Source organism: Abramis brama, assembly GCF_963993115.1.
Source record: "Abramis brama genome assembly, chromosome: 9".
Lineage (NCBI taxonomy): Eukaryota > Metazoa > Chordata > Actinopteri > Cypriniformes > Leuciscidae > Abramis > Abramis brama.
In genome coordinates this window covers 23,396,508-23,423,150 of record NC_139971.1, presented here as the reverse complement: position 1 = coordinate 23,423,150, position 26,643 = coordinate 23,396,508, and the positions used below count along the sequence as shown (strand labels likewise).

The 26,643-nt window shown below is 36.2% G+C and overlaps 1 protein-coding gene across 2 annotated transcripts in view; it reads left to right on the top strand.

Moving 5' to 3' along the window:
* The window catches only part of unc13c (unc-13 homolog C (C. elegans)), a 262,698-nt gene that overhangs the window by 57,576 nt on the left and 178,479 nt on the right, over nt 1–26,643 (top strand). For both annotated transcript variants that reach the window (XM_084123554.1, XM_084123553.1), the window contains exons 10-14: nt 9,503–9,672; nt 12,034–12,149; nt 14,048–14,211; nt 20,442–20,595; nt 21,289–21,357. In XM_084123554.1, the coding sequence (XP_083979680.1) occupies nt 9,503–9,672; nt 12,034–12,149; nt 14,048–14,211; nt 20,442–20,595; nt 21,289–21,357 (673 nt within the window). The remainder of the gene's footprint in view (nt 1–9,502; nt 9,673–12,033; nt 12,150–14,047; nt 14,212–20,441; nt 20,596–21,288; nt 21,358–26,643) is intronic.

The following is a 26,643-nucleotide window of genomic DNA, read 5'->3' as shown; positions in this document are numbered from 1 at the left end:
AAATGAGAGTGGCCGAAAACAGCAGTATCAAACCCCTTTTTAAAGTCAATGGCTACATCTATCTATCTATCTATTAGGGCTGCCCTCGACTAAAGATTTTTGTAGTCGACTATTAGTCGTTCATTTAAGCGATTTGTCGACTAATCACACGTGTAGGTAATAAGGAGCCTATAATAACAATCATAATAATGAGCCTTTAATTGTCTTTACATAGCCTAATCAGCTCTCAAACACACACATAAAGGCTGATTTATACTTCTGTGTCAGACCTACGCCGTAGCCTCTACGCTGTAGGCTACGCGTCGGTTTTCATTTATACTTCTGCGTCGTTGTCAGCATTGACGTGCAATTGACCCTTAGCAGGGAGCTTGATTGACAGGTGATCTGACCAATCATACTTCGCCATCCGCCATTTTGCCCGACATAGCAGTCAGGAGAGTTAGTAGATTAACATGGGAGGATTTGAACTTGAAAAACGGAGTGTACTGACATCTTTCCGTGGTTAAAACAACATTCCTTCTTATGTTTGTTCATGTTTATTTGAGGCTATAAATTAACTAGAAGGAAGAGATGATCGGTTCACGATCAGCTTTAACTGATGCTCTACAGCGATCTGTCACGACACATTAAAGAGACACAAAACTGTATTTATTGTTTAAATTTCTTTTAAAAAATGACCAAATTTGAAAGGTGAGACTTTGTTTAATATGTTTAATATCAAACGTAACCGAAAAGTAACCTGATCTGTCCTGTCTGTCAGCGTGTTGTCAGTCTCCTCTCTGCTCCGCAATGTATTTTTCACTGCGTGAGAACATGGTGTGGCGTGAGAACGGCGTAGCTTGTCGGACATAGCGACAGTAACTAAGGGGGGCGGGTCTTTGCGAACGGTCAATTGCACATGTGAACGTGAAACCCAAGGGAGGGATTCTAGCAGACCAATCACAGCACTTGCGGTCCGCATAGAATTGACGCGTTATTCAATTTTTGGATAGGTGCACGTCAGGGTACGCCGTAGTCTACGTGTGCTACACACAGCCTACGACGTAGCTATGACGTGAGTTTGACGCAGAAGTATAAATTGGGCTTAAAGCTTGCCACAGCACACCGGCAAAAGTAATGATTATGAATGTGTCGTGAAAAAAAAGTTGCTAATACTTATATGTTTCAAAGAATAAGCCATATTTGAGGTCGATGGATGATAGGCAAACGTTTGGATTTTCTGCCTGACAAACTGTTATCACAAGGACCATCCATCCATCATATATATCATCTGTGTTACATTCATTTCCTTACAGCCCTGCTGTAACATAGTGTGGTATATAAATTATATATTTTATTATTATATTTTATTTTATATTTTTACATGTAATTTGCAATCATCCTGTGGGTTGAATTGAGCTTGTCCATAGACTTTGACTGGTCCCTGGGATGTTTCTTTGACACCTCTGGTGTACAAGAAAAGGAGAAGAGTGTGGTGTAAGAATATAGAGCTGAAACTGAGTAAAAACAGTTCAGAGAATATTAACCCTCATGTGGTGTTCATGTCATTTTTGACTGGAGAAGATTTTCTTTTTCCTGAAAATACTAGTTAATGTTATCGCATTGAACTGAAACTTAGTGACTTTGTTCACAGAGACTATAACAACTTGTCCAAATTTTTTTTTTTTTTTTTTTACTTTTTTTGTGTTGTTTTTTTCACCTTGTTACACCTATGGTGTTCCCTGTCAAAAATGACAGGCCTACACAAAATAGCTTATAAATCCCTCGTTATGCTATATTATCCCCAAAAATTGGATTCAATCTTTTTATCAACTTGTTTTCTTTCAATTAGGACTGGTTTTGTATTCAATTTTCAAACAGTTTAATTGTAGGAGTCATTTATCCGAGCTTATGCACCTCAGTTTTTGAGTGAAAAAAGCATTATTTGTTAATAATTTTGGCAATATTGAGAAAAATATGAAAATAAATTGCACTGTTGATCACACTAGTCTACTTTAATGTTTAACCAGGAAATTTCTTTTGAAATGCTTTTATTTTGTACAAAATGACACAGAGTCACACTTGTGGTGTTCCCGGTCAAAAATGACGAGCCTACTCAAAATAGCTTATAAATCACTTGTTATGCTATATTATCACCCAATATTGGATTCAATCTTTTTGTCAACTTGTTCTCTTTCAATTAGGACTGGTTTTATATTTCTATTTGCATCTGATTAATCGTAGGCCTCATTTATTTGAGAGTAGGCATCTAATTTTTTTAAGTAAAAAAAACATTATTTTTGAATAATTTTGGAAATTTTAAATAAAATCTGAAGAAAATTGGCACTGTTGATCACACTAGTCTACTTTAATTTTTCACCAGGAATTTTGTTTTGAAAAACTTTTATTTTGTACAATATGGCACAGAGTTACACTTGTGGTGTTCCACTGGGCCATTGAGGGCCATTGTGGGCCATTGTTTCAATGGGCCATTGAAAGTGAATGGGAGAGACCAATGCATCCAATGAATGGAACAACATTCATCCTAACGACTGCTGAGTTATCACTCTAAAACTGAGTGTACCCCCTGCAAGCGCCACCTAGCTGCGAAATAAATAATCATAATATTTTTCAAAACTATTAGCTTGATCAACTTAAAATAGGTGTCATTTGAAAGCTTAGAGTCTGAAATTTACAATGAATGTAGCCAATTTGATAAACTCCTAAGTAGTGCCGAGTAATTTGCTGATAATTAGAAGAAAAAAAAATCATAATTTATAAACTACTTTTTTGTATTACATTCAGCAATATGTCAAATACATCATACAGCTCAGATAGTCCTGTGTCATATGTCATTTGAAAGGTCTCAATGAGTAGAATACAACAAGCATAATTGTTTCAGGCTTTTTACTAAACTTGAGCTAGGTTTTTCTAAAAGAAGCCCGTCAAGAGACCCATGTGTAAACCATGTATGGATTCTGAATTTTAGACACATTTCCGCTCGTAACTTCATGAAACATGCTCCGATTGTGGAAAATGACACATCATTATTTACAGCAGATGCTTACAATTAAAATGAGTCCATACTCAATATAATCCATCACTCAGAACTAAAGATATTCCTCATGGAGTTCTAACACAAAAAAATACCACAGACGCACAGACTCACGTAGCCAATCAAGGTAGCTTAGACTTGGCCTTTTTACTCGTATCTTCATGAAACATACATCGATCATGAAAAATGGCACATCGTTATTTACAGCAGGAGCTCACGATTAAAAAGAGCCCAAACTCAATATATTCCATCAATCAGATCTAAAGATATTCCTCATGGCGTTCTAACACAGAAAATACCACAGACGCATCTAGCCAAGTATATACTCATGAAGCACTCACGTTTGGTTTTCGCTCATAACTTCACGAAGCATGCACAGATCGTAGAAAACTGTACATCATTATTTTCAGCAGACTATCATGATTAAAAACAGCCCAAACTCAGCATAATCCATCACTCAGATCTAAAGATATTCCTAATGGAGTTGTAACACACAAACCCCAACAGGCGCACACAGAGCCTTGAATATAGATGTAGCCTAGCACTTATGTCGCGTTTTAACTCATAACTCAATGAAGCATGCATAAATTGTGGAAAATGGCACATCATTATTTACATGAGATTGTTAAGATTAAAAAGAGCCCAAACTCACCATAATCCATCACTCAGATCTAAAGATATTCCTCATGGACTTCTAACACATGTCTCTCCCATTCACTTTCAATGGCCAACTGAAACAATGGCCCTCAATGGCCCAGTGGAACACCACAAGAGTAACTCTGTGCCATTTTGTACAAAATAAAAGTTTTTCAAAACAAAATTCCTTGTGAAACATTAAAGTAGACTAGTGTGATCAACAGTGCCAATTTTCTTCAGATTTGATTTAATTTTTCCAAAATTATTCAAAAATGTTTTGTTTTTTACTCAAAAAAATAGATGCCTACTATCAAATAAATGAGGCCTATGAATAATCAGATGCAAATATAAATATAAAACCAGTCCTAATTGAAAGAGAACAAGTGGACAAAAAGATTGAATCCAAGATTGGGTGAAAATATGGTATAATGAGTGATTTATAAGCTATTTTTTATAGGCTGGTCATTTTTGACTGGGAACACCACAAGTGTGACTATGTGCCATATTTTTTACAAAACAAAAGTTTCAAAACAAAATTCCTGGTGAAGTATTAGAGTAGACTAGTGTGATCAACAGTAGCCATTTTTTTCATATTTTTTTTTCATATTTCCAAATTTACTCATAAATTATTTGTTTTTTACTCAAAAAATGAGATGCTTACTCTCAGATAAATGAGGCCCATGATTAATCAGATGCAAACAGAAATATAAAACCAGTCCTAATTGAAAGAGAACAAGTTGACAAAAAGATTGAATCCAAGATTGGGTGAAAATATGGTATAATGAGTGATTTATAAGCTATTTTTTATAGGCCGGTCATTTTTGACCGGGAACACCACAAGTGTGACTATGTGCCATATTTTTTACAAAACAAAAGTTTCAAAACAAAATTCCTGGTGAAACATTAGAGTAGACTAGTGTGATCAACAATACCAATTTTCTTCAGATTTTATTTAATATTTCCAAAATTATTCAAAATTTTAAAAAAAATTACTCAAAAAATGAAATGCCTACTCTCAAATAAATGAGGCCTATGATTATTCAGATGCAAATCAAAATATAAAACCAGTCCTAATTGAAAGAGAACATGTTGACAAAAAGATTGAATCCAAGATTGGGTGAAAATATGGTATAATGAGTGATTTATAAGCTTTTTTTTATTGGCCTGTCATTTTTGACCGGGAACACCACAGGTGTTATAGGGTTTTGAACACCACATGAGGGTTAAAGAAGAGATCACACTCTCTTGCTGTACAGTGTAAGTGGTAGACCTCGCACTGGTATGAGAAATGAGAAATATGACAGGTAATTACTGTCTGTGACTTCCTTGAGCAATAATGAATGAGAGGCCTGGCTGTATTGTGAATATAGTTACACACTAAGGTGTTGTGTTAAGACACAACAAGCAGCAAAGGGCCTGTTACCCCTTCAGTCGTGTCTGTATTCATTATAAAACACAGCCTCAAGTGTCTTTATAGAGTTCAACAGTCGGGTTCCGATTTTCTCCATTTTTAACGATAACTTACTGACCTCTTGTGAGCTATGAGGTTGTTAATTGATGATATATGCTTTTCTTGAAGCCATATATTTGCATTATTTCAACTTATTTTTTTAAATAATCATGTTTAACAGTGGAATTTGTGGTAAAAAATTACAGTACTCATAATGCTGTGCAAAAATTCCACCAATCAGAGAGTTGCAGGCCTCAAATAAAAAAAAAGCCAAAAGAGCTTGCAGGGAACGGCCTCTCCCATGAAGCATTGCAAATGACATAAATACTTAAACTTATATACAGTATATATATTCATACATATAAATATATACATTTAATTGTCTATTCTGTGATTCATGGGATTGTAGTTCTTTCCCACAGTAAAGCCATTACAGTCATTACACAGTACACAGTCTTGTACCGTTAAGGCGGGCATACACTGTGCGATGTCTGTGCGATTTCAGCAAGGTTACCTACTCACACTGAACGAGTAGATCGCATGCGATGTAAAGCCAAAGCTCAGGATTTATGTGCTCACACTGTACGGTCCGAACGTCGAGCTGCGACTTCACTGCTCACACTATACGTGTGAAATATGCGCGAATCAGCGCGATAAACCCTCGTGCCGGGGTTATCCAGAGATATTGTCAAAACAAGCATCAGCTATCAATATCAAGAAGATTTAGCATTTCCAATTTATATATTAAATTATTAGTAGGCTAGTATTATTATATTATTATTATTCTTATTATTAGGGAAGGCTACTTTTATTATTAAACTGATAGGCTATTATAATTAAATAGCCACGCAACAATTTCATAGCGCATCACCGCATAACCAACGCGCTGTGAGGATAATAAAATATTAGCTTTACTTCTCCTCATTAAAAATTGTCTAAAACATTTAGGTCGATTACATTGAATTATATACATATAATTAATTATTAACAGTCTATAATATGTCCGAACACTGCAATAATTCATCAATGATTTATTTCAAAAACATTTTTTAATAATAAAAGAGGCAAAGTGTAGCCTACTCCGCAGGTGGCTTGGTAGAAGTGGGTAAGGGTTAATCCATTTTGCAACACAAACTGGAGGTAAGCAACAGTAATTTGTAGCTTTGAACTACAGAACTTAAAGATCTCCCTTTTTTCGTTTTTTTTTTTTGCTGCAGATGAAACTGTTTTCGCGCAGGCGCAGTGAGGGAAAAAACACTGAGTTTAGGGCAATCGGTTCGTAGCTCTGCTTCAACTGTGCGATATAGTCACGAGGAGCGACCAAAATATCTAACATGCCAGAAATTCATCCGACCATCTGATTGCCGGTCGTGAGAGGTTAATCGCCTCTCGTTTCCCCCTGTACACTGCACGAACACTGCACGACAAATGACGCACGACAAAGCTGAAAATCGGGCCGACCCGAAAAAGAGTCGCACGAGTCAGAATTCGGCTCAAAATCGGACGAAAATCGCACAGTGTATGCCCGCCTTTATTGTCCAATTACAAAAAAAATAGTTTTCTTCAAATCTAAGTCTGTAATGTTGTCATTCACCACACGAGTCAGAATTCGGCTCAAAATCGGACGAAAATCGCACAGTGTATTCCCGCCTTTATTGTCCAATTACAAAAAAAAATAGTTTTCTTCAAATCTAAGTCTGTAATGTTGTCATTCACCACATAGCGGGTTGGTGTGCACTATTTTAGAACACGTCCTCCTTCTGCCATTGGTTGAATAAACATAGTTCCACACCAAACTCTGCTATTGGTTGAATCAGTAATGCTGTGTCTGTCGGTCGGGATGCTTAAACAAATAGAGAAATCTTTTGAAGGATTCACAGTGTTTACACTTTTCTGAGGAGTCTGGCCAAATGGCCAGCTACTTTTATGTCTCGCCAAAGCCTATTTGTTCACGCATTTGACGCTTGTTAAATTTTGAACCCTTTCAAAGACAGTAAGATGTGGATTTTCATGCAGCAGCATTGCAGTTTCAGCACTATGTGAATGAGAGAGTGTGTGGGAAAACGCTCTGTCGCTTTCAGTGTGTGCATTTCTTCATCTAAATCTCATGATAAATATCTATAGGATGATGAGAGACTCTAGGGCTTCAGAAGATGCTGGATCTGTTGATTTGGAATGATTTATGCAGGATTATGGGGAAATACTTATTATGAGATGAGTTCTCAGTTCCCTGTTTAAACTTTTTAAGTGAGAGAAAAGCATTTGAGAGATAGTGGAAGACCTTGCATTTGTTTTCTCAGGTTGATAGTCTTTCTCTGTCATAATAGCAAATTAAATTTATCAAACAGTCTTCACAGTATGTCTTTTTATAACTGCTGATGAAGAGTCACTATAAATTTCTCCGATCTTGAGCTTCTGTTGTGGTGTATTTTCTCTTCTAATGCCACGTTGAGAAGACCTAGCGTTTTAGCGTGCGGAATGTTCTGTAAAACACGATGGCACATAGAAGTAAATCTGTGACATTGATCCAGTTCTCTTTAGCAGCTCCTCCACCCCAAAGTTGCACCATGTGGCTAGTCTCATTTACATATTAGCACACTTTCTGGATTAGCTTTAAACTAAAACTCTCTAGTGCTCTCTAGTAAGAAACTTCAAAGAAAAGCAGAAACTGGGATAACTTGTCTAATTTATAAAATGTATACATTTCAGATTTAGTTGCAGAGACTGTTAATGAGGACACATTGGGTGGAGTAGGTGCTTCATTTCTACACACTTGAGGATTTTGAGAGAATTTGTATATTTCCACAGCAAGAAATTTACTTATTTTAATGTCACCTTCATATTGTAAAGTGCAAATTGTGCAAAAATCTTTGTGCTTCTGTGAATTTTTTTTACTCTGCTTTTTCTTGCACAGTTTGAATCCATGTCAGTGTAATTTCCTATGGCCATTTGTTCTTGTGAAGAGACATCTATCTTTGACCTTTCAAAAGCTTAAAAAAAAAAAAAAAAAATTTCTTTCAGTGCAAAAGTTTGGGGTTGGTATTTTTTTTAAATGTTTTTGAAAGAAGTCTCATCTGCTTGGAAATCATTCTATTATGCTGATTTGCTTCTTAAGAAACATTTCTTATTATTATCAAAGTTGAAAACAGTTGTGATTTTTATGGAAACCGGGATATTATTATTATGTTTTTTTTTCAGGATTCTTTGATGAAAGTAAGTTCAAAAGAACAGCATTTATTTGAAATATAAATCTTTTGTAACATCATAAATTACTTTACTCTCGCTTTTGATCAATTTAATGCTTCTTTGCAAAATCAAAGTATTCATTTCTTTAAAGAAAATCTTACTGACATTTTTTTTCAGAATTTTTTGATGAATAGATTCAGAATAACAGCCTTTTATTTGAAATATAAATCTTTTCTACTTTTATAAAAGTCTTTACTGTCACTTAGTTTTAATTTCTTTAAAATGAACTGACCCATTACTTACTGACACCAAACTTACTAAACGGTACTGTATGAATTCCAATACATCAGTTGATGTCATCAAGAATGAACTGATTAAAAGGACAGGTAAACGATCAGACCTGATTCTTCCATATAAAGCAACGGTGTCAGGATTTGTCTAGCCCTCACAGCGATCATTGTACAAAACTCTTACCGTTCTTTTAATATTATGATATTTATATTTTCTCCTTAGGATCATGTCAGTCAGTATGATTTGATGTGATTGGAAGTGTTTCGGGGCTGTGCTGTGTTCTGTAGTGCTGTGAGGCTGTGGTGCGTTGACTGCATCTGTGGAGCGTTTGTCTGCAGGCGTAACGTCTGTCTGTGAGCCCGTCTGTCTCTCACATCAACCCTCCACTGGAGAGAGAGACATAGAGATGGACCACAGGAGGCTAAGTGCCCTGTTTGGAGATTCAGTGGAGCATATGACCTTTAAAAGCAGTTCGGCAAGCAGCTCGTGACTCTTCTGTGTGTGTGTGTGTGTGTGTGTGTGTGGATTTTCTTGGCTATACTTTAGGGACAAAACTGTCCCTTGATGTCAGCTAAATAACAAAAGACTTCCCTTTGGGGACGTCCTCAAAGGTAAATTGACTCTTAAATTAAGTCAATAGCGTTCTGTCTGGAGAAAGAAAAATCTCAAATGAGATCTCTTTAATGTCGGTTTTGTTTTTTGTTCTTAGAAAGCAGCAATGATATTATATGGTGAGCAAAAAGATTTTTAAGTCTCCTGGTTTTCAGATTCTATGCTCAGATTTCCCAAGATACCAACGGATTGCAATCAAAAGATCTCGAGCTCAAACAATTCTCATCAAATTTTGATGAGAAATTGAAATTGTAGGAGAAATGTTTCTAACACTCCTTTCTCTCTATTCTCAGTGAATGCCATAACGCCACAGACCGTATAAAAGTTCGTGTGTGGGATGAAGACGACGACATAAAGTCCAGAGTAAAGCAGCACTTTAAGAAGGAATCTGATGACTTTCTGGGTCAGACTATCATCGAGGTGCGGATGCTGAGCGGGGAGATGGACGTCTGGTATAATCTCGGTATGTTATGGGCCTCTTCGATCAAAAATCTCACCAAAATTGAAAGGAATCATTAACAAAAAACAAACAAACAAACAAAAAATAATCACCATTTACTCACCCACATGTCAAGCTAAACCTTTATGACTTTTTTTTCTTCCCAAAATAATATATTAATGCTTTTCTCTTCAGTACATTTTTTACCCCATAAATAAATTAATGAATTTATAATAATAATAAATATTTAGGTAGTTATTTATTTGTTTGTTTGTTTATTTATTTATTATTTGTATATATAATTAATGAGAATTTGTTTTTTATATATATTTTTATTAGTTTTCCCAAAAATCAATGACAATTAGGTTGCTTTTTTACATTAAAAATGTTTAATTGTCAAAAATGTCTTGTCAGAGCACGACTTGATCATTAAAAATGTATAATATAATATTTTGATTTTAGGTTGAAATGTGATCCCTCTGAGCATTACTTTGTGAGATTTATCCATAGTGGCTCCAAAAAATTACAAAGACACACCATAAAAGAAGTTCATCCTGTGCTTTATATCAGGTATTCTAGCTTCGCTAATGATGAACTATCCCTTTAATACTCCTCAAGGAAAGTTGCAGATGGCCTCATTGTTCTGCAGAGAATCATTTCTGCTTTTGTTGATGGTTTGTGTGTTGGATTGTTTTCTTTGGCTTGGAGGAGAAGCATGCGTTTTTAGAGCTGTGACTCTGGCTAAACTGAACCGCTGATATCTGTGCCGTCCTTCTCCATCTGTCCACATCGAGATGTGAGAAAGATCCAGATGGGAGTTTGACTGGACGTTGCGGCCACGGACCAGACATCAATTAGAGCAATTAAGAGATAAAACAAGATGTGAGGAGTATTGTCTGCAAAGTGCCATTTTTCCTTTATTATTTTAATAGAAGCTGCCGTATATCAAATTTCAAGTCAATATTAAATTAAAGTGGATTGCAAATCACCGCCAGCAATATCTGAACATGCAATATATCAAAAGAAAGAACAGAGCCTCTGCTTTTAAACAACAAATAAACATTTTATTCCAGCTTCATTCATTCATTTTTTTTTATCAGCACTTGAATGTGGGTAAGTTTCATAAAAAATGAATCGCGTTTTTGTCAAAGACTATAACTTGCTTAAGCAATGATTTTATCGCTTTTTTTTTTTTCTGCTTCTTTTTTGCCTTTGTTTTGAACCAGAGATTCTGTACTCTTTCAGAAGATGCGTAATAGCGCCCCTACTGTATAACAGATACGCAGAAAGCCAGAAATTTCTGTCAATGAACATGAAAGTGTTATCTATGGAAGCTTTTTTTCGCCACAGAATAAAACATTTTAACAAGGTATAAACACGCAACTGCATGTTATAAAGTTAGAATTGTGAGATATAAACTTACAATTTCGTGTTATAAAGTCAGAATTGTGAGAAATAAACTCGCAATTCTGACATCTTTTCTCTGAATTGTGAGATATAAACTCACAATTGTGAGTTATAAAGTTAAAAAAAGATTTTCCTCAGTATTGCGAGTTTATATCTCACAATTCTGACTTTATAACACGCAATTGCGACTTTATATCATGCGATTCTGACTTTATATCTCCCAATTGCGTGTTATAAAGTCAGAATTGCGAGATGTAATCATGCAACTCTGAGAAAAGAAAATCAGAATTTCGAGTTATTTTCTCACTTTTCACACTAAATTCTGACTTTATATCACTCAATTCTGACTTTATATCACTTTATATATATATATATATATATATATATATATATATATATATATATATATATATTATATGTATATCTAGATGTAATTGTGAGGAAAAAAAGTCAGAATTGTGAGATAAAAAGCCACAATTCCTTTTTTTATTTTTTATTCTGTGGCGGAAACAAGCTTACATAGTTATCTCATAAATTACAGACAATTCTGTCAGTGGCGGGGAAAGCGTTTCTGAAGCACGATTCATCATCGTGCATTTTATACCAAAGATAAAGTCTCACGTTACAAAAGTACAATGGTTGACGTTAAACTTTTAGCTTAGGTTGATGCTCTAAATTTGGCGTCTGTTTCAGTGTTCATTGGCCTGCTTAAATTTGCAGTTTGACCTGGGGTCAGATTTGTAAAGGAACATGGCCGTACGCTGATGAGATTTGGTGTGTGTCTGTCTGCAGGTCACTGTTCTGAGGTCAGCTGCATTACACATGTGCTATTGACAGGGTCAGAGAGGAGGGAAATTCTGCAGCTCCAGCACTCTTCAATATTTCACTTGTCTTATTTCTATTTCTTCTGGTCTTATCTATCCTCTGTTCACATGCTCAATTCACCTTTCTTGCTCTTGTTGTCGTCTTTCCCTGCAGAGAAGCGTACGGATAAGTCGATGGTGTCGGGGGCCATCAGGCTGAAGATCAGCGTTGAGATGAAAGGAGAAGAGAAGGTGGCTCCGCCTCATGGGCAGTACACATGTTTACACGAGGTATGTGTAAACTACATTTTACAAAACACTGCAAAAAAAATTAATGTTCAAAATGTTGCATTTCCAGTAAAAATACATAAATATCTTTAATACTATTTTGGTAGATTTGTGCTTAATATAGCAAAAACCAATGGGATAAATACATTTTCTCTGTATTTTTCTTTGAGTACATTTTTTGCAAAGTAAGTGAATGAATGATGAAAACGCTAAATTATCCAATTTGACAGAGTGTGTTAAAGATATAAAAGATTGGATGACGCGTAATTTTCTTTTATTAAATCCAGACAAGACAGAGGTAATACTTATCAGTTCAAAAAACCGCCCACAGAACCTCTCACAATACAACTTTGACATCGTAGGATGTCCTGTTACTTTATCCTCTACAGTAAAAGACCTGGGTGTTATACTCGATTGTAACCTGTCTTTTGAAAATCATATTTCGTATGTTACAAAAACAGCCTTTTTCCACCTTAGAAACATTGCTAAGCTACGTAATATGCTATCAGTTTCTGATGCAGAAAAGTTAGTTCATGCATTCATGACCTCGAGACTAGATTACTGTAATGCTTTATTAGCTGGTTGTCCTGCATCCTCAATAAACAAGCTACAGTTAGTCCAAAATGCAGCTGCTAGAGTTCTTACTAGATCAAGAAAATATGATCATATAACACCGATTTTATCATCACTACATTGGCTACCTATAAAGTTCCGTATTAATTATAAGGTATTGCTACTGACTTATAAAGCCCTAAACGGCTTAGCTCCAGTCTATTTAACGGATCTTCTAACGCCCTATAATCCATCGCGCTCTTTAAGATCAATAAATTCGAGGCTTTTGGTCATACCTAGGATAATCCAGATCAACCAAAGGAGGGAGAGCATATTCACATTTGTCTCCGAAACTCTGGAATAGTCTTCCTGATACTGTTCGTTGCTCGGACTTGCTCTCCCAGTTTAAAACTAGATTAAAGACGCATCTTTTCGGCCAGGCATTCATATAATATTGTTAATCTTACAGTTCAAACTACAATCCGGCCTCTAGTTCATAAATGCCAGAGGAGAACTGGCCCCGACTGAGCCTGGGTTCTCCCAAGTTTTTTTTTTTCTCCATTAGGTCACCTGATGGAGTTTTAGGACACCATTAGGTCACTTGATGGAGTTTTTTTCGGTTCCTTGCCACTGTTGCCTTTGGCTTGCTCAGTTGGGGATATTTTGGGGATATTTAATTTTATTCTATCAATCAATAAATTCCACTAGAAACAAACCTTGTTGTATTATTTTATTTTAATTTAATACTGTGAAGCTGCTTTGATACAATCTGTATTGTGAAAAGCGCTATACAAATATACTTGATTTGATTTGATTTAAATGTACTTTTAGATTGTTTAAATTTAGAATGATATTTTTACTGTAAAACACGACAAAATGTAATACAATTATAAAAAATATATATATATATAAACTTGATATATATATTTTTTAATTATTTTATAATTAAAATACATTAATTTCACAAAATGTGATATTTAGATTGAGTCATTACATATACAATATTTCGTTATTTTTTATGTGTTCCCATATTATATTATATTATATTATATTATATTATATTATATTATATTATATTATATTATATTATATTATATTATATTATATTATATTTCATACCACCATTGGCTGCACAGTGTTGTGGCATTTCTGTCGGTGTGATGACAGTAGGTTGGCACCCTGAAATGTTAACCTTTCCAAGTTGGCTGTGCTGTTGATATTTCTCGACATCTATTCCATATCAATGTTGTTGCAGTTCGTGCACAGTGCTTGGCCCCTAAACAGGTTTCCCGATTCTGTTTATCTCTTGAAATAACATGGCTCTTCATGATTCTTATGTTCCTCTGCAGAATCTCTTCCACTACCTGACGGAGGTGAAGAACAGTGGAGTCGTGAAGATCCCAGAAGTCAAAGGCGACGATGCCTGGAAGGTTTATTTTGACGACGTGTCGCAGGAGATCGTGGATGAGTTTGCCATGCGTTTTGGTGTGGAGTCCATCTATCAGGCTATGACGTGAGTGAAGAACCCTTTCAGTTTCTGATGCTTCATTTGTTTTTTGGCGATCGCGAGTCAGTCAAGTCACCTTTATTTATATAGCACAATATGATGTTTCAAAGCAGCTTCACAGTAATAAATAGGACTTTTCAGAATCAGTGATGCGAACTTCATCAAATATGAGATAATTCAAATTCTGCAGCTCTAAAAGACAATAGATAGCCAGTGTAGTGTTGGTTCAGTTCATTAACTGTGAAAAGTGAAACAATTATGGAACAGTTATGAAAATTGTATTCAGCTATAAAGCAGGTCAATAGAAGACAATTGTGTATTTATTCAGCTCAGTTCAGTTCAGTTTTGTTCTATATTATATTATATTATATCATTTAAGTTTTGTTCTCATCCAATAGTGTCAGTGCTGTCAAATCAATATTATTATTGGATATTAAGTGTCTTTTACTAAATAATAAGTCTGACATGTGATGCACTGGATAGTATTTAACAGAAAGCAGCCAATAGCTCACTGCATTTTCTGTATTTGCTGTATTTATTTTGTCCGTCTTTAATGCTTTTGAAAGATGACGCTTGGCATTTTTCATGACTGGTGCTGATTGTGCTTGAACAGGAATTTATGAAAGGCTGGTTTCGTGTTGGGTCACTCCAAGTCTTTCGATGACTTATGGTCATACATGCACATGATAGCTTTATAAATCACACTGTTTACTAGAATTGCTCAGGCTCCCAGTGAAAACCTCTCACCCTTAACACACACTTTGTCTTTACTGTCACTTTTGTTCAATTTAATGCATCATCCTTTCCTGAACAAAAGTAATTTTTTTCATCAAAAAAAAAAAAAAATATATTACAGACCACAAACTTTTGAACGGTTGTCTATTTACATGTTCAGACCTGGGCCACATTTAACAGGTCATGTGACAACCTCGCAAAAAGGTCAGATTTTAGCAGAAAATAACAAATGGTCTCTCTGGATTGTAAGTAGTCTTAAAGTGTGTTGTGTTTGACTTGGCCATTGCAGTTATTCTCCTCATGTTTCAGCAAAGCCTCTAAATGCTGACAGTTCCAGTTTAGATGATTGTAATGCATAAAGAAGCTCTAACTTCACATTGTAATTTCATTTTGCATACAAACAATATATCTTTACCCTGCTTTGCACATTTTAAACAGACTTTAAAGCAGGGACCAACATTTATTTTTTTCGCCGCATATGTCAACGGTGGGTGAATTGAGATAAATTACTGGCCAAAAAAAAAGATTATTTTTGCATTATTTTTATTGAAAAATATATTTGCTGTATATATAGATAAAAAGTATCACCTTAATGTTTTTTTTTTTTTTTTTTTTATGAATCTGAATCTGAAATGTTTTATATATATTTTTTGTCAATTGTACGACTTGTTATTCACTTTGTTTTTGTGCCATGAAGACAGCCTTTCTGCAGGCAATAATTCATTATTCATTAAATTCATTAAATACATAAATAAAGTTACTGGCTAGCTGGCAAATTACTCCAAATACATTTTGGCACTTGCTGAGTGTAAATTTTGGATCCTACGTCTAGAGTATTTCTTGTTGATCCAGAGAAACGTCAGGTTCTGCTGTTTGGCCGATTTCTGACTTTTAAAGCATCTGCTGATTTGTGCTTCTGTTTTAGGATAATGGATATTGGTTAATTCAATAAATGATAGTCTTCCAGCAATGAGTGTTCAGTACTGAATCAGGGGAACTGGCCTAAATGATTAGATGTAGAATTATTTATACACCTCAGGAAATCATTCAGCACCACCTTGTAGATAGTCTTTTATTTTGCACGTATATCTGCTGCATATGAGTGAGGTCACTTCTTCAGGTTAAACTTTAAATCTGATGGACGATGTGCGGAGATTATACTGCCCGGAATGGCACAAGGTCTTTTCGTGAAGCTACTCGCACAGTTTCCAAGGATGCTTATGTTTGCCCTGATGACCTTTCCTCAGCCCTATAATCATTAACAAAGTCATGTGAAATGTTCCTGATGTTATTAGAGATGCAGCCCATATTTTTTACCATTCAGCACTTTGTATTGCTGAAGGGGGGGATAATGATTTCAGGGTGAAATCCTCTGCCATCAGCAGCATGTTGGTCCGTAGGTTTACAGAACATCACAAATGAGCCTGTTGAGAGCTTTCTGGAAGGAGATGAAGATTAGGGATGAGTTTTTAGAAATCTCCAAAAAGGCCACAAACATTGAAAAACTATTATTATTATTTTTTTATACAAGTTATGTTTATTATATAAGCATACTTTTTTACAACAAAACTGTTGTACCTTGAACTGCAAGTTGTCATTGGGAATGTAAGGAACTAAGTAATTCTGGTTCATAGTCTGATTTACCCTTAACAATTTTAGTGCCTCAACAATTATATTATTTTATTACTTTTAAGAAAAATAATTTGTCAAAAATAATAATGACTTAAGTTCATTGAAAAGTCAAGAATTAATTCAGTGAGTCGTTAGACTGATTCTAAACTAAAAACACATCAGAGTCATTTTTCTATGTAGGGATCATGCTATAGTAGGATGCTCATTGTGTGTTTGCATTATTTTCTGGCACACTTTCTCTTTTATTGCATTTAATTCAGACTGTAAAATAAGATAACATATAATTTATTTTGCTGTGGTGCTATGGTTTTAGTAGCTTCCCAAACTTTGAAGAACTGCTAACAGAACTAAAAAAAAACCATGAAAATCATTTGAGTCCTATACTGTTTTTTTTAACCCTTAAACACATACCTCGAGTCTTTGGTGGCCCGGGAAGTCTTTCACTACCCTCCTCATCATTCATTTTTTAAAGTTAGACATCAACCTTCTTAGTATTTCTTTAGTATTCCTCAATCAATTCATTATAAACACTTCTTTTTTTTTTTATTAAAGAATGCCTGTTTTCCATTAATTTTTTGTAAAAATTGTATAGGGTCGCTAACGACCCAAGGTGTAACAGTGTAAATAAAAAAAAATTCTGCAAGACTGTAATTGAATATTTGACAACTGAATAAGTGTAATTCACCAATGATGAAGTGACATTTCACTCATAGTTACCGCAGGCAGAAAACAAAAGAATAGGAAGTATCATCTGCAAAACTTGAAATGGCGCAGCGATTTACTGCAGAGCAATGCAATTTAGTCTCACTGTCACTTGATGATGGATCTGGTGAAGAAGCAGTCAGTGATCAAAATACTGATTTTGAAGATGTTGAAAATGATAGTTTTGAGAATATGTTTGAGATCGCTAATATGAAACAGATGCTGAATGTTCTGGGAAATGAGCTCTGACGAGAACAGTGATGATGGTTTAAAACATCTGCTCAAACTGAACCCTTCCAAGCTCCAAAAGATAAGAAAATATGCTTTATTTTATTCTTCTGTAATTGTTATTCTAATATCAGGAGAGTTTTATATTATCGCGTCAGGTAGAGATCCATCCATGTTAGATGTAGATTCGGGTCGCTAAAGACCCGAATATGTAATAATGATTGGTGAAACATTCATGCATTTAATGGTTAAATTAACTTTAATGAGAACAATCCAAGATTCTCAACCATAATGAAAACAGCTCACAGGAGTAACTCATTACCAGATGATATCCCAGATATTGACGTCGCGTGGGAATTTAAGACCTGGATTGGAGGGAGGTGCGCAGAGGTTAAAGAGGACAGCAGAGAGAGAGAGAGAGAGGGAGAGAGGGAGAGAGGGAGAGAGAGAGGACGAGTCAATACTTGCTGGCAAGTTTTATTTCTCTGATTTACAGCGAAGCTCTGCGAACCACTGGAGCAGCAAGACAAGGATTTTAGTAATGAGGAAAGAGCAAATGGTCATAGGCTGAAAGGAAAGCAAGTGGTTACCAGGCAACAGGAAGTCAACATTCTCCATCAAATATAATTTATTCTGATTTAGCCGTGAGCATCTTTCAATCATGTCTGAAATGGGGAGGAGGGAATATGGATGGAGGAAGGGATAACTCTTCACATTTTCTTGGAGGCACAATAATTCTTCATTCCTGTGCGTGTCATGATGGGCCGTTCGGGCTCAGAGGTCATGCTATCAGAACTAATGAGGTCCAAATCAATGTCTGCAGTACAATGTACGGTTGTCACGTCTTTACGGCCTACGGCTTCTTCTTGCAGACTTATTGTAAAGAACAGAGATGTAATATTATCAGGGGTGTTTACTAAAGCAAACATCACCATTCTTACTCATGCTTATAGGAGTTTGGTCAAATCATTATTCAAGAAAAGCGAATGAGGAGGCTGTCAAACTTAAGAAATAAAAAAATCAGTGAGTGTGGTTTCTATCATGGGTGGTTGTAAACAAAGCGCACGACAGGAATAATCCAAGAAACAGTCTTTAATTCCAAAATACTCAGGAAAACCCGAGACAGGACAAGGAGTGCAAGAACATGGAGTATAAATACTAGAACAAATGAGGGAACTAATAAGCTAATTAATTGGACGACAGGTGTAATGAATCAAACAGACACAGACTAGGAAAAATAGGTCAACTGACAGGGCACACGGGTAAAACAGGACAGAACCAAAAACACAAAGAAACAAGGTAAAAACAGAGCATTCATTTTACAGTTTCAGTCTGTGGGTTGGGTTAAGTAGGCGTGGCTTTAATATGTGGGTTGTTTTAAGTGGGTGTGGCTTCAGGGTGTGGAAATTATAGTGGTCTATCCACATTAAACATGTTATTTTAATATTACCGGTATTTATAGGCCTATATACTATTGTTGTTTTTATTAATATTTTGAATTAGCTTTTTATATGTTCAGTTTTCATTTTATTTTAATTTTTAGTGATTTTTTTATGTGATTCTGTCATTTTTATCAGTTAAAAAATAAAATAAAATCGGTAACAATTTATTTTACTATGTCCTTGTTACACATGTCATATGTAGTTACTATAGTAATAACTATAAATTGTGCATGATTACATGTAACTAACCCTAAACCAAACCCTGTAGTAAGTACATGTTGTTGATTAATATTACTCAGTACTTAAGATATAATTACACTGTAATGTGACGTAGTTTTACATATATTTTCATTTAAGTTTTAGTTTTAATAAGTGTAGTTCTTCAACTTTTTAATAACTTTATTTATTATTTTTTTTTTTTTACCACAAACAATTTTTAATACCGGGGTATGTTCAACATTTGTGAATGCAAATGTGCAACTTTCACATGGACAGATATCTGCATTCTTTTTCATTTAGTGTATATCTTGAACAAATGGCTGGCTTGTGGTCTGTTTGGTGCTTAAGATCCAGTTGAATAATTTGTTTAGAGCCGTTTGACAGTAATTTAATGCAGGATATTTTTAGTTTGCTGCTTATCAAATTTATTTATTTATTATATATTGTGTGCTTTATTAAGCCTACATAAATTATTTACATTTATACATTATTATATACAAAAGGAGAAAGAGAAAAATGTGTTTATGTGGACCGTATGTTTATGTGAAATGTTCAACAAAACAAATAGTACTGTATTATGTGAGTGAGTGTGTGAGAGCAGTGCACATGTGAGATGCTGTATTGCACTGTGTGTGTGTGTGTGTGTGTATAAGCCCTGCAGGCCTGCTGCTATTTTTAGTCGATGTCTCTCTTCTTTCTTCTCCTACAGTATCTCATTTTCGCTCTTATATCTTTCTTTAATGAATCTCCTCTAACAGTGGCTGACATTGCCGAGCAATTTCCTGCACTGCCCTGCGGCTCGACACATGAGCAGATCTGTGTTGTGCTGTCTGTTAATTCTGACATAAGATGGATCATGCAGTTCATTTCATGTGTGCATACCTCAAATAATAATTTACATGTGTGTCATGTTCACTACTACTGCTTAGTAAAATGTACTAAAAAAAAAATACTATACATTTTTTTAATTTTACAAAAAAAATATTTAAAAAATGTTTTTACTAAAAAATACTTCATTTTCAGTTTGTACTTTGCAAAAAAAAAATCATGTTCTTAATCAGTATTTCAGTAATATTATTTCTGTGCAGTACAGAAGTCATCTATGGGGCATTTAGGAAACAGTCTGTATTCAGGAGTAACTTTTTGTTGTTGTTTCAATGCTCAAGGGAAGTAAATTCACAGGAATCTGATATGAAATATACATTATTATGGATGGTAAACTGCTCATGAGTGTGTTTATGACCGAATCTAACATCTGTTTCTCTCTCTCTCTTTCAGTCATTTCTCTTGTCTCTCATCCAAGTACATGTGTCCCGGTGTTCCTGCGGTGATGAGTAACCTGCTTGCCAACATCAATGCCTACTTCGCTCACACAACAACAGCAACCACTAACATCTCGGCCTCTGACCGATTTGCTGCATCCAACTTTGGGGTTTGTCAGTCTCACTGCTTTTGGATGGGTGAATGATACATGGGATAGATAAATAGACAGACAGACACAGAGACAAACAAATGGACAGATGGATAGACAGACAGACAGACATATATACAGATAGATGGATGGATGGATAGATAGACAGACAGACAGACAGACAGATGGATGGGTGGATGGATGAATATACAGACAGAAAGATGGATGGATGAATTAATTAATTAATAAATGGATGTATTGATGGATGTACGGATGGATGGATGAATGGATAGATGCTTGGATGGATAGATAGACAGACTGACAGATGGAAGGATGGATGGATGGATGGATGGATGGATGGATGGATGAATGAATGAATTAATGAATGTACTTATGGATGGATGGATGGATGGATGGGATGGATAGACAGACAGACTGACAGATAGATATATGGAAGGTTGGATTGATGAATATACGGACAGATGGATGGATGTATGGATGAATGAATAGATAGATGGATGGAAGGATGGACAGACAATGGATTGTTGGATAGATGGATGGATGGACAGATAGATAGATAAATGATGGAATGAATGGATGATATGTTGATGATTGAATTGATGAATGAATGAATGAATGAATGCACAAACAAAAGAATAGATGGATGACAGGATGCATTACCGATCTGCTTTCTGTGACTTTGGTTTTCTGCAGAGAGAAAAGTTTGTCAAACTCTTGGATCAGCTTCACAACTCTCTGAGGATCGACCTCTCCAAGTATCGGGTGAGTTAAAGCACAACCGTCAAACCGAAAATCTTAGCACACATACATCTCTCAGACGCTACGCTGCTCCAGATGGATTTTCTATTTCAGAGACATCAGAAAGAAAAACACTCATCTATTATTCATCGCCATGGAGATAATTTGACCCTTGCATCACTTTTAGTGATCCCCTACCTTAATTTACAAAGACATTCAAATGCCTATACAAGCTCTTCACAGAACAGAAGGTCCATTTATACACGTACAAAGCAACGATTTGAGAAAGTGTCTCAGAAAATCAAAGATTGTTCTTGACTCGTGCTGACCTTCTTGCTTTTATACTAATTGTGTCTCTAAATACGTCACGAGGGAAATGTCTCTCAGTCCGACAGTTTGTTTCTTCTGAAAGGATGCTTTCGCAGTCAGAGCACATATTTAAGTCTGTGGCTTTTTCATGTGCAGTCCGTCTATATCTGTGTGTGAGCTAGAAAGCATTGACAGGAAGCTCACACACACACACACACACTTACACACACTCTACTGGCAGGCATCCAGGGAATTCAGTGCCCGTTACCTGCTGCTATCCGGCCGTCAGCTTCCAGGCAACATGTCCTGACAGTAATACACTCCAGATCTGCAGCGCTCTGTGGATTTGACTGTAATGAAATTCGGAGAAAAAGTGTGTTTGGTTTTTCGGTTGCTCGTGTGGATTTGGCCGATGCAGGTTTTGTTCCTCCAGAGTGCTTTAACGCCGCTGCTTTATTAGATGAATTTAAACCATTTGCGTCTGTTTTGTCTACATCACAGTTGTGTTCAGTAAACCTCAGGCAGACTTATCTCCTCTACACTTGCACAGGATTATACGTTTCTCCAAACGCCTTGAAATCACACTGAACTCCAGAAAACACTAGAAGCTTTCTGCTCAGTCTGGCCATGTGCTTTCAAAACAATAACTTCATCATGGAAATGATTGATCAATGTGCCCAATGTGTTGCAACAGTTTATTTTAGCCATCGGTCTGAAATCAAATTAGTTTGTTCACAAATATCATACACTAGCCTTTAAAGGGACTATGTGTAGCTTTTTAGGTATTTTATTATCTAAAATCAATATTTTTATTAATAAATATGCCCTCAGTGGTGTACAAATACCTATGCCAATGATCAGACTAATCCTCGTAAACGAATAATTTATTATCTTTATATACATGGGACGGGTAGGTCCACGGAGGCTTCCATGTAGTTCCGCCATCTTGAAAAACTATAATAGCAGAGAGGGACAAAAAGTACTAGGCCAACGCGTTTCCACAATGCGTTTTCGTTCAGAACCAGCGTCACGTGACTGAAGCCAGCAGAAGCGGAGGAGCAGAGCAGTGAGAGGCGCTTGTCACTGCCGCGGCAAGTTTAAAAGGATGCACTGCACGGTTATTTATACACCGTTCATTCATATGCTGAGTCACAGGATGAGTCCTCGTCGTCGAAAAAGTCCAAAATAGACCGTAAAAGGAAACGTGACCGGAGATTACAAAAACAAGGGTTAATGTCGGGATAGCTAATGCAGGAGAAAGCTTTCAAAAGAGACCCTGAAGTTGCCTGCTTTCTTCTCGACAGGTAAGTCAATGTTACGGTCTTAATTACAAGCTTTTTTTTCATTGCTTGGTTGTGTACTTTATTATATAGACAGTAGAACATTTATAGTTAAAAGTTAAACAGGCTCTTTGATGAATAGCAGCTATTGAGTAAAGTAACGTTAGAGAAGGCTCTGATGATGATGATATCTAACAATGCACGTACTTCAAAAAATATAACGAGTAAAGAAGGCATTACTACTAATTACCATAGTTAATGTTTTTCACAGTCAGTAATTCATACTGTAGCATTCTTTTTTTCCGTTGTTTCAAGTTTCAGTTTGTTTTAAATAACAAACCTGTTCACCCGAAGAAAAACTCGAAGTGCTATTATAAGACATCCTGTCATAGCTTTTTGGTACATAACGACTACCGTAGATGCAACGCGCATTTGAAAAAGTGAGGCGCTGGAGAGCATTATTCGTTTGAATGCAAAATACAATTTCACCACAAGATGGGAGAAATTCCTACACACAGTCCCTTTAAAATTTCGGGGTCGGTAAGATTTTTTTAATGTTTTTGAAAGATGTCTCTTATGCTCACCAATGGTGCATTTATTTGATCTGAATGTAATATATTCCAGTGATGCAAAGCTGAATTTTCAGCATCATTAATTCAGTATTCAGTGTCACATGATCCTTCAGAAATTGATTTGATGCTCAAGAAACATTTATTATTATTATCAATGTTGAAAACGGTCCCTCTCCTTCATGTTTTTGTGGAAACCGTGATGTATTTTCTTTTTTCAGGATTCCTGTTCAAAGGAACCTGAATGTGATTGAATGCATGTGGTGTTCACACATATTATGATATTTGTAAACAAACTCATGTAACGATAAAGAGCAAGTTCTGATTCTGGTAAGTCTGCCTGAGTTTTATTGAACACAACTATAAGACAACACAGCTGTTACACATGTTAAAAGAGGTATTCAGGGTCCTTCGACGTTCTGATGGTTCTTGATCAAAATTCCGACCCACTGATGACACACACAATTTAATGATCTCCTACCTGAGCAATCTGTTCCCAGCACACCGGCTTGCCTGAAGCCCAACCATATGTTCATATCTCTCTCCTTTTCTGACATTTCACATCACTCAAGAGCTTCTGCGCACTTATTCCTCACCTCAAACAGCCATGGAGAATTTTAGAGTGAAGCAAAGTGTTATTTTAGTGATGCTATATACTGGCATGCTCGATTTCAGACACCTCATGGCAATTTTTTTCACACTAGAGATTTTGAAGTAGGCCAAAGTCTGAGATTTCAGTTTGTATGGTGGGCAGTTCATGGGAACTCAAGTAGTTTGCAGTTAGTATGAAAATAATCTGTTTTTATTTGCTGTTGTAAAGAAATATTGATGGCATAGAATTTGTATTCAATCAATTAACAATACTTCTACAGCACTCATTAATCTTAGTTAAGGTTTATGTCTAGATTTACCTATAAATCTCTTAACATCAGTTAATTCACTGGTCACAAAAATTCACAAAAAATATTTTTTGCTACTAGCTACATTGATAAACAGCTGCTGTTAGGAATACCACAGTTCAAACCCAAAAAATACTGTGAGGAAAGACCTGCGGCAGCAGAGGGAGGGATGTGGAATCAAAGCAAGTGTGAAAACAGCCTAAATTGATTTGTCTCTGTTTTTGGTGGTGGTTGTTGACAAACAGCTCCAGCACTCCATTACTCGCTCTGAATAATTAGAAAGCTGCGGTGAAACACCAGCCAAGAAGTACAGCAACGTCTGACGCTCTGGTATTGATAAAAGTGCCGACAAGCGTACCTCAGACCACTGGAGTCTCTTCTCATTCTTACAAAACCAAGTCATAATTAAAGCTGCAAGCAGCGATGAAAAGGGCCCTCGCACCCCTGCCACCGCCACCCGGCGCCTTTAGTAAAGTCCTTAAGATTACACTCACCAAATTTGAAGAGGATCAGATCAAAACTGTAGGAGGAGTTCGTTAAAGTACAACATCAGGAAATGGCAAAAACTGCACAAAATCTTTCAAAGTTCAAAATAGCTGACTTCCTGTTGTGTTTAGGGCTGCGCTCCAAGAGACTTTTTTGTAGGTATTGGGTCATTACATGCATGTACCAAATTTCATACCTGTACGTGAAACGTAGAGCTGGGGCAAAATGTAGGGGCAATAATTAAGCCATTTTGCCCCACCCAATTTTGAAAACCACATCACACGTAAATTTTCACCACTTCTGAAGCGTGTGCAAAGTTTCAAGATTTTTCGAGCACGTTTTGTATTTGCCACACTTCCTGCTACCAGCAGGTGGCGCTATTGCTATAACCAAATATGAGCATGGTCATGTGTTCAGGACAGGACACTTATCAAACGTGAAGTTTGGGGCAGATTGGAAATTGTATGCCTAAGTTACTGCAGGCTGTCTGTGGTTGCCTAGCAACATCAGAACTGCAAGCAACATTAATATTGAACTTATCTGATCATGCATATATCACCAGAAGGCCGAAATTGGGTGAACATTTGTCAGGCCGCCGAGGGCACACCCTTCGACGAAAACTCAAGATCTTCGCAATTTAACATTGCAAAGGCCTTAAGATTATACTCACCAAATTTGAAGAGGATCAGATCAAAACTGTAGGAGGAGTTCGTTAAAGTACAACATCAGGAAATTACGAAAAATGCACAAAATCTAGGAGGAAGTTCAAAATAGCTGACTTCCTGTTGTGTTTAGGGCTATGCTCCAAGAGACTTTTTTGTAGGTATTGGGTCATTACATGTATGTACCAAATTTCATACCTGTACGTGAAACCTAGAGCCGGGGCAAAATGTGGGGGCAATAATTGAAAACCATATCACACGTAAATTTTCACCACTTCTGAAGCGTGTGCAAAGTTTAATGAGTTTTCGAGCATGTTAAGGCCCTCTAAAAAGCGATTCACTTTGGAGAAGAAGAAGAAGAAGAAGAAGAAGAAGAAGAAGAAGAAGAAGAATAAACGGAGCAAAAACAATAGGGTCCTCTCACCATCGGTGCTCAGGCCTGTTGTAAAGTTTTCTTTGTTCGAAGCAGAGACCAGTGAGACAGTCGGGATCGCGTTCAACAGAAGTTGTTCTTTATTGAGAACTGCACTGTACGCGGCTGTAGAAACTTCCAACATGATCTAAATCAAACATTATACATTTACAGTTTATATACATTTAGGGGCAGGAACCGAAAAAGACAGGTTTAGGAACTGGTTTTAGACTGAGAGCATTGCCCACCCTAATCCACTCAGCATATCTATTCAAACACTGAGACCCGAGTACAGGACTGGCTGGACTTTCTTGCTAAAACACAAACTCCAAGAGTGTCAGTAAAACAGGACTGACCAGAGTCGTTTGCTAGAAAACTCTGATTATCATAATTTATACCTAACCTTAACATGCTAAATTCAATGTAAACCTAAATGAAACATTTTAATACATTTGCATTCCCACAGGCCCTAACTATTGCATAACCATGCCGCCACAAAACTCTGTGACATTTTATAACTTGTTTCAGCTGCCATCAGCGCAATCCAACAGAACACAATGCAAAGATGCAGAGGTTCCCATGGCATTCGTTTTCTCCAGGCTCGTTTTGTGTTCGGGACTGTCCGCACATGCATGGCCTCTTCTTCTCACAGTGTAAATATACTGTGTTCCTTCATGCTAGAGCGGGCAGGCT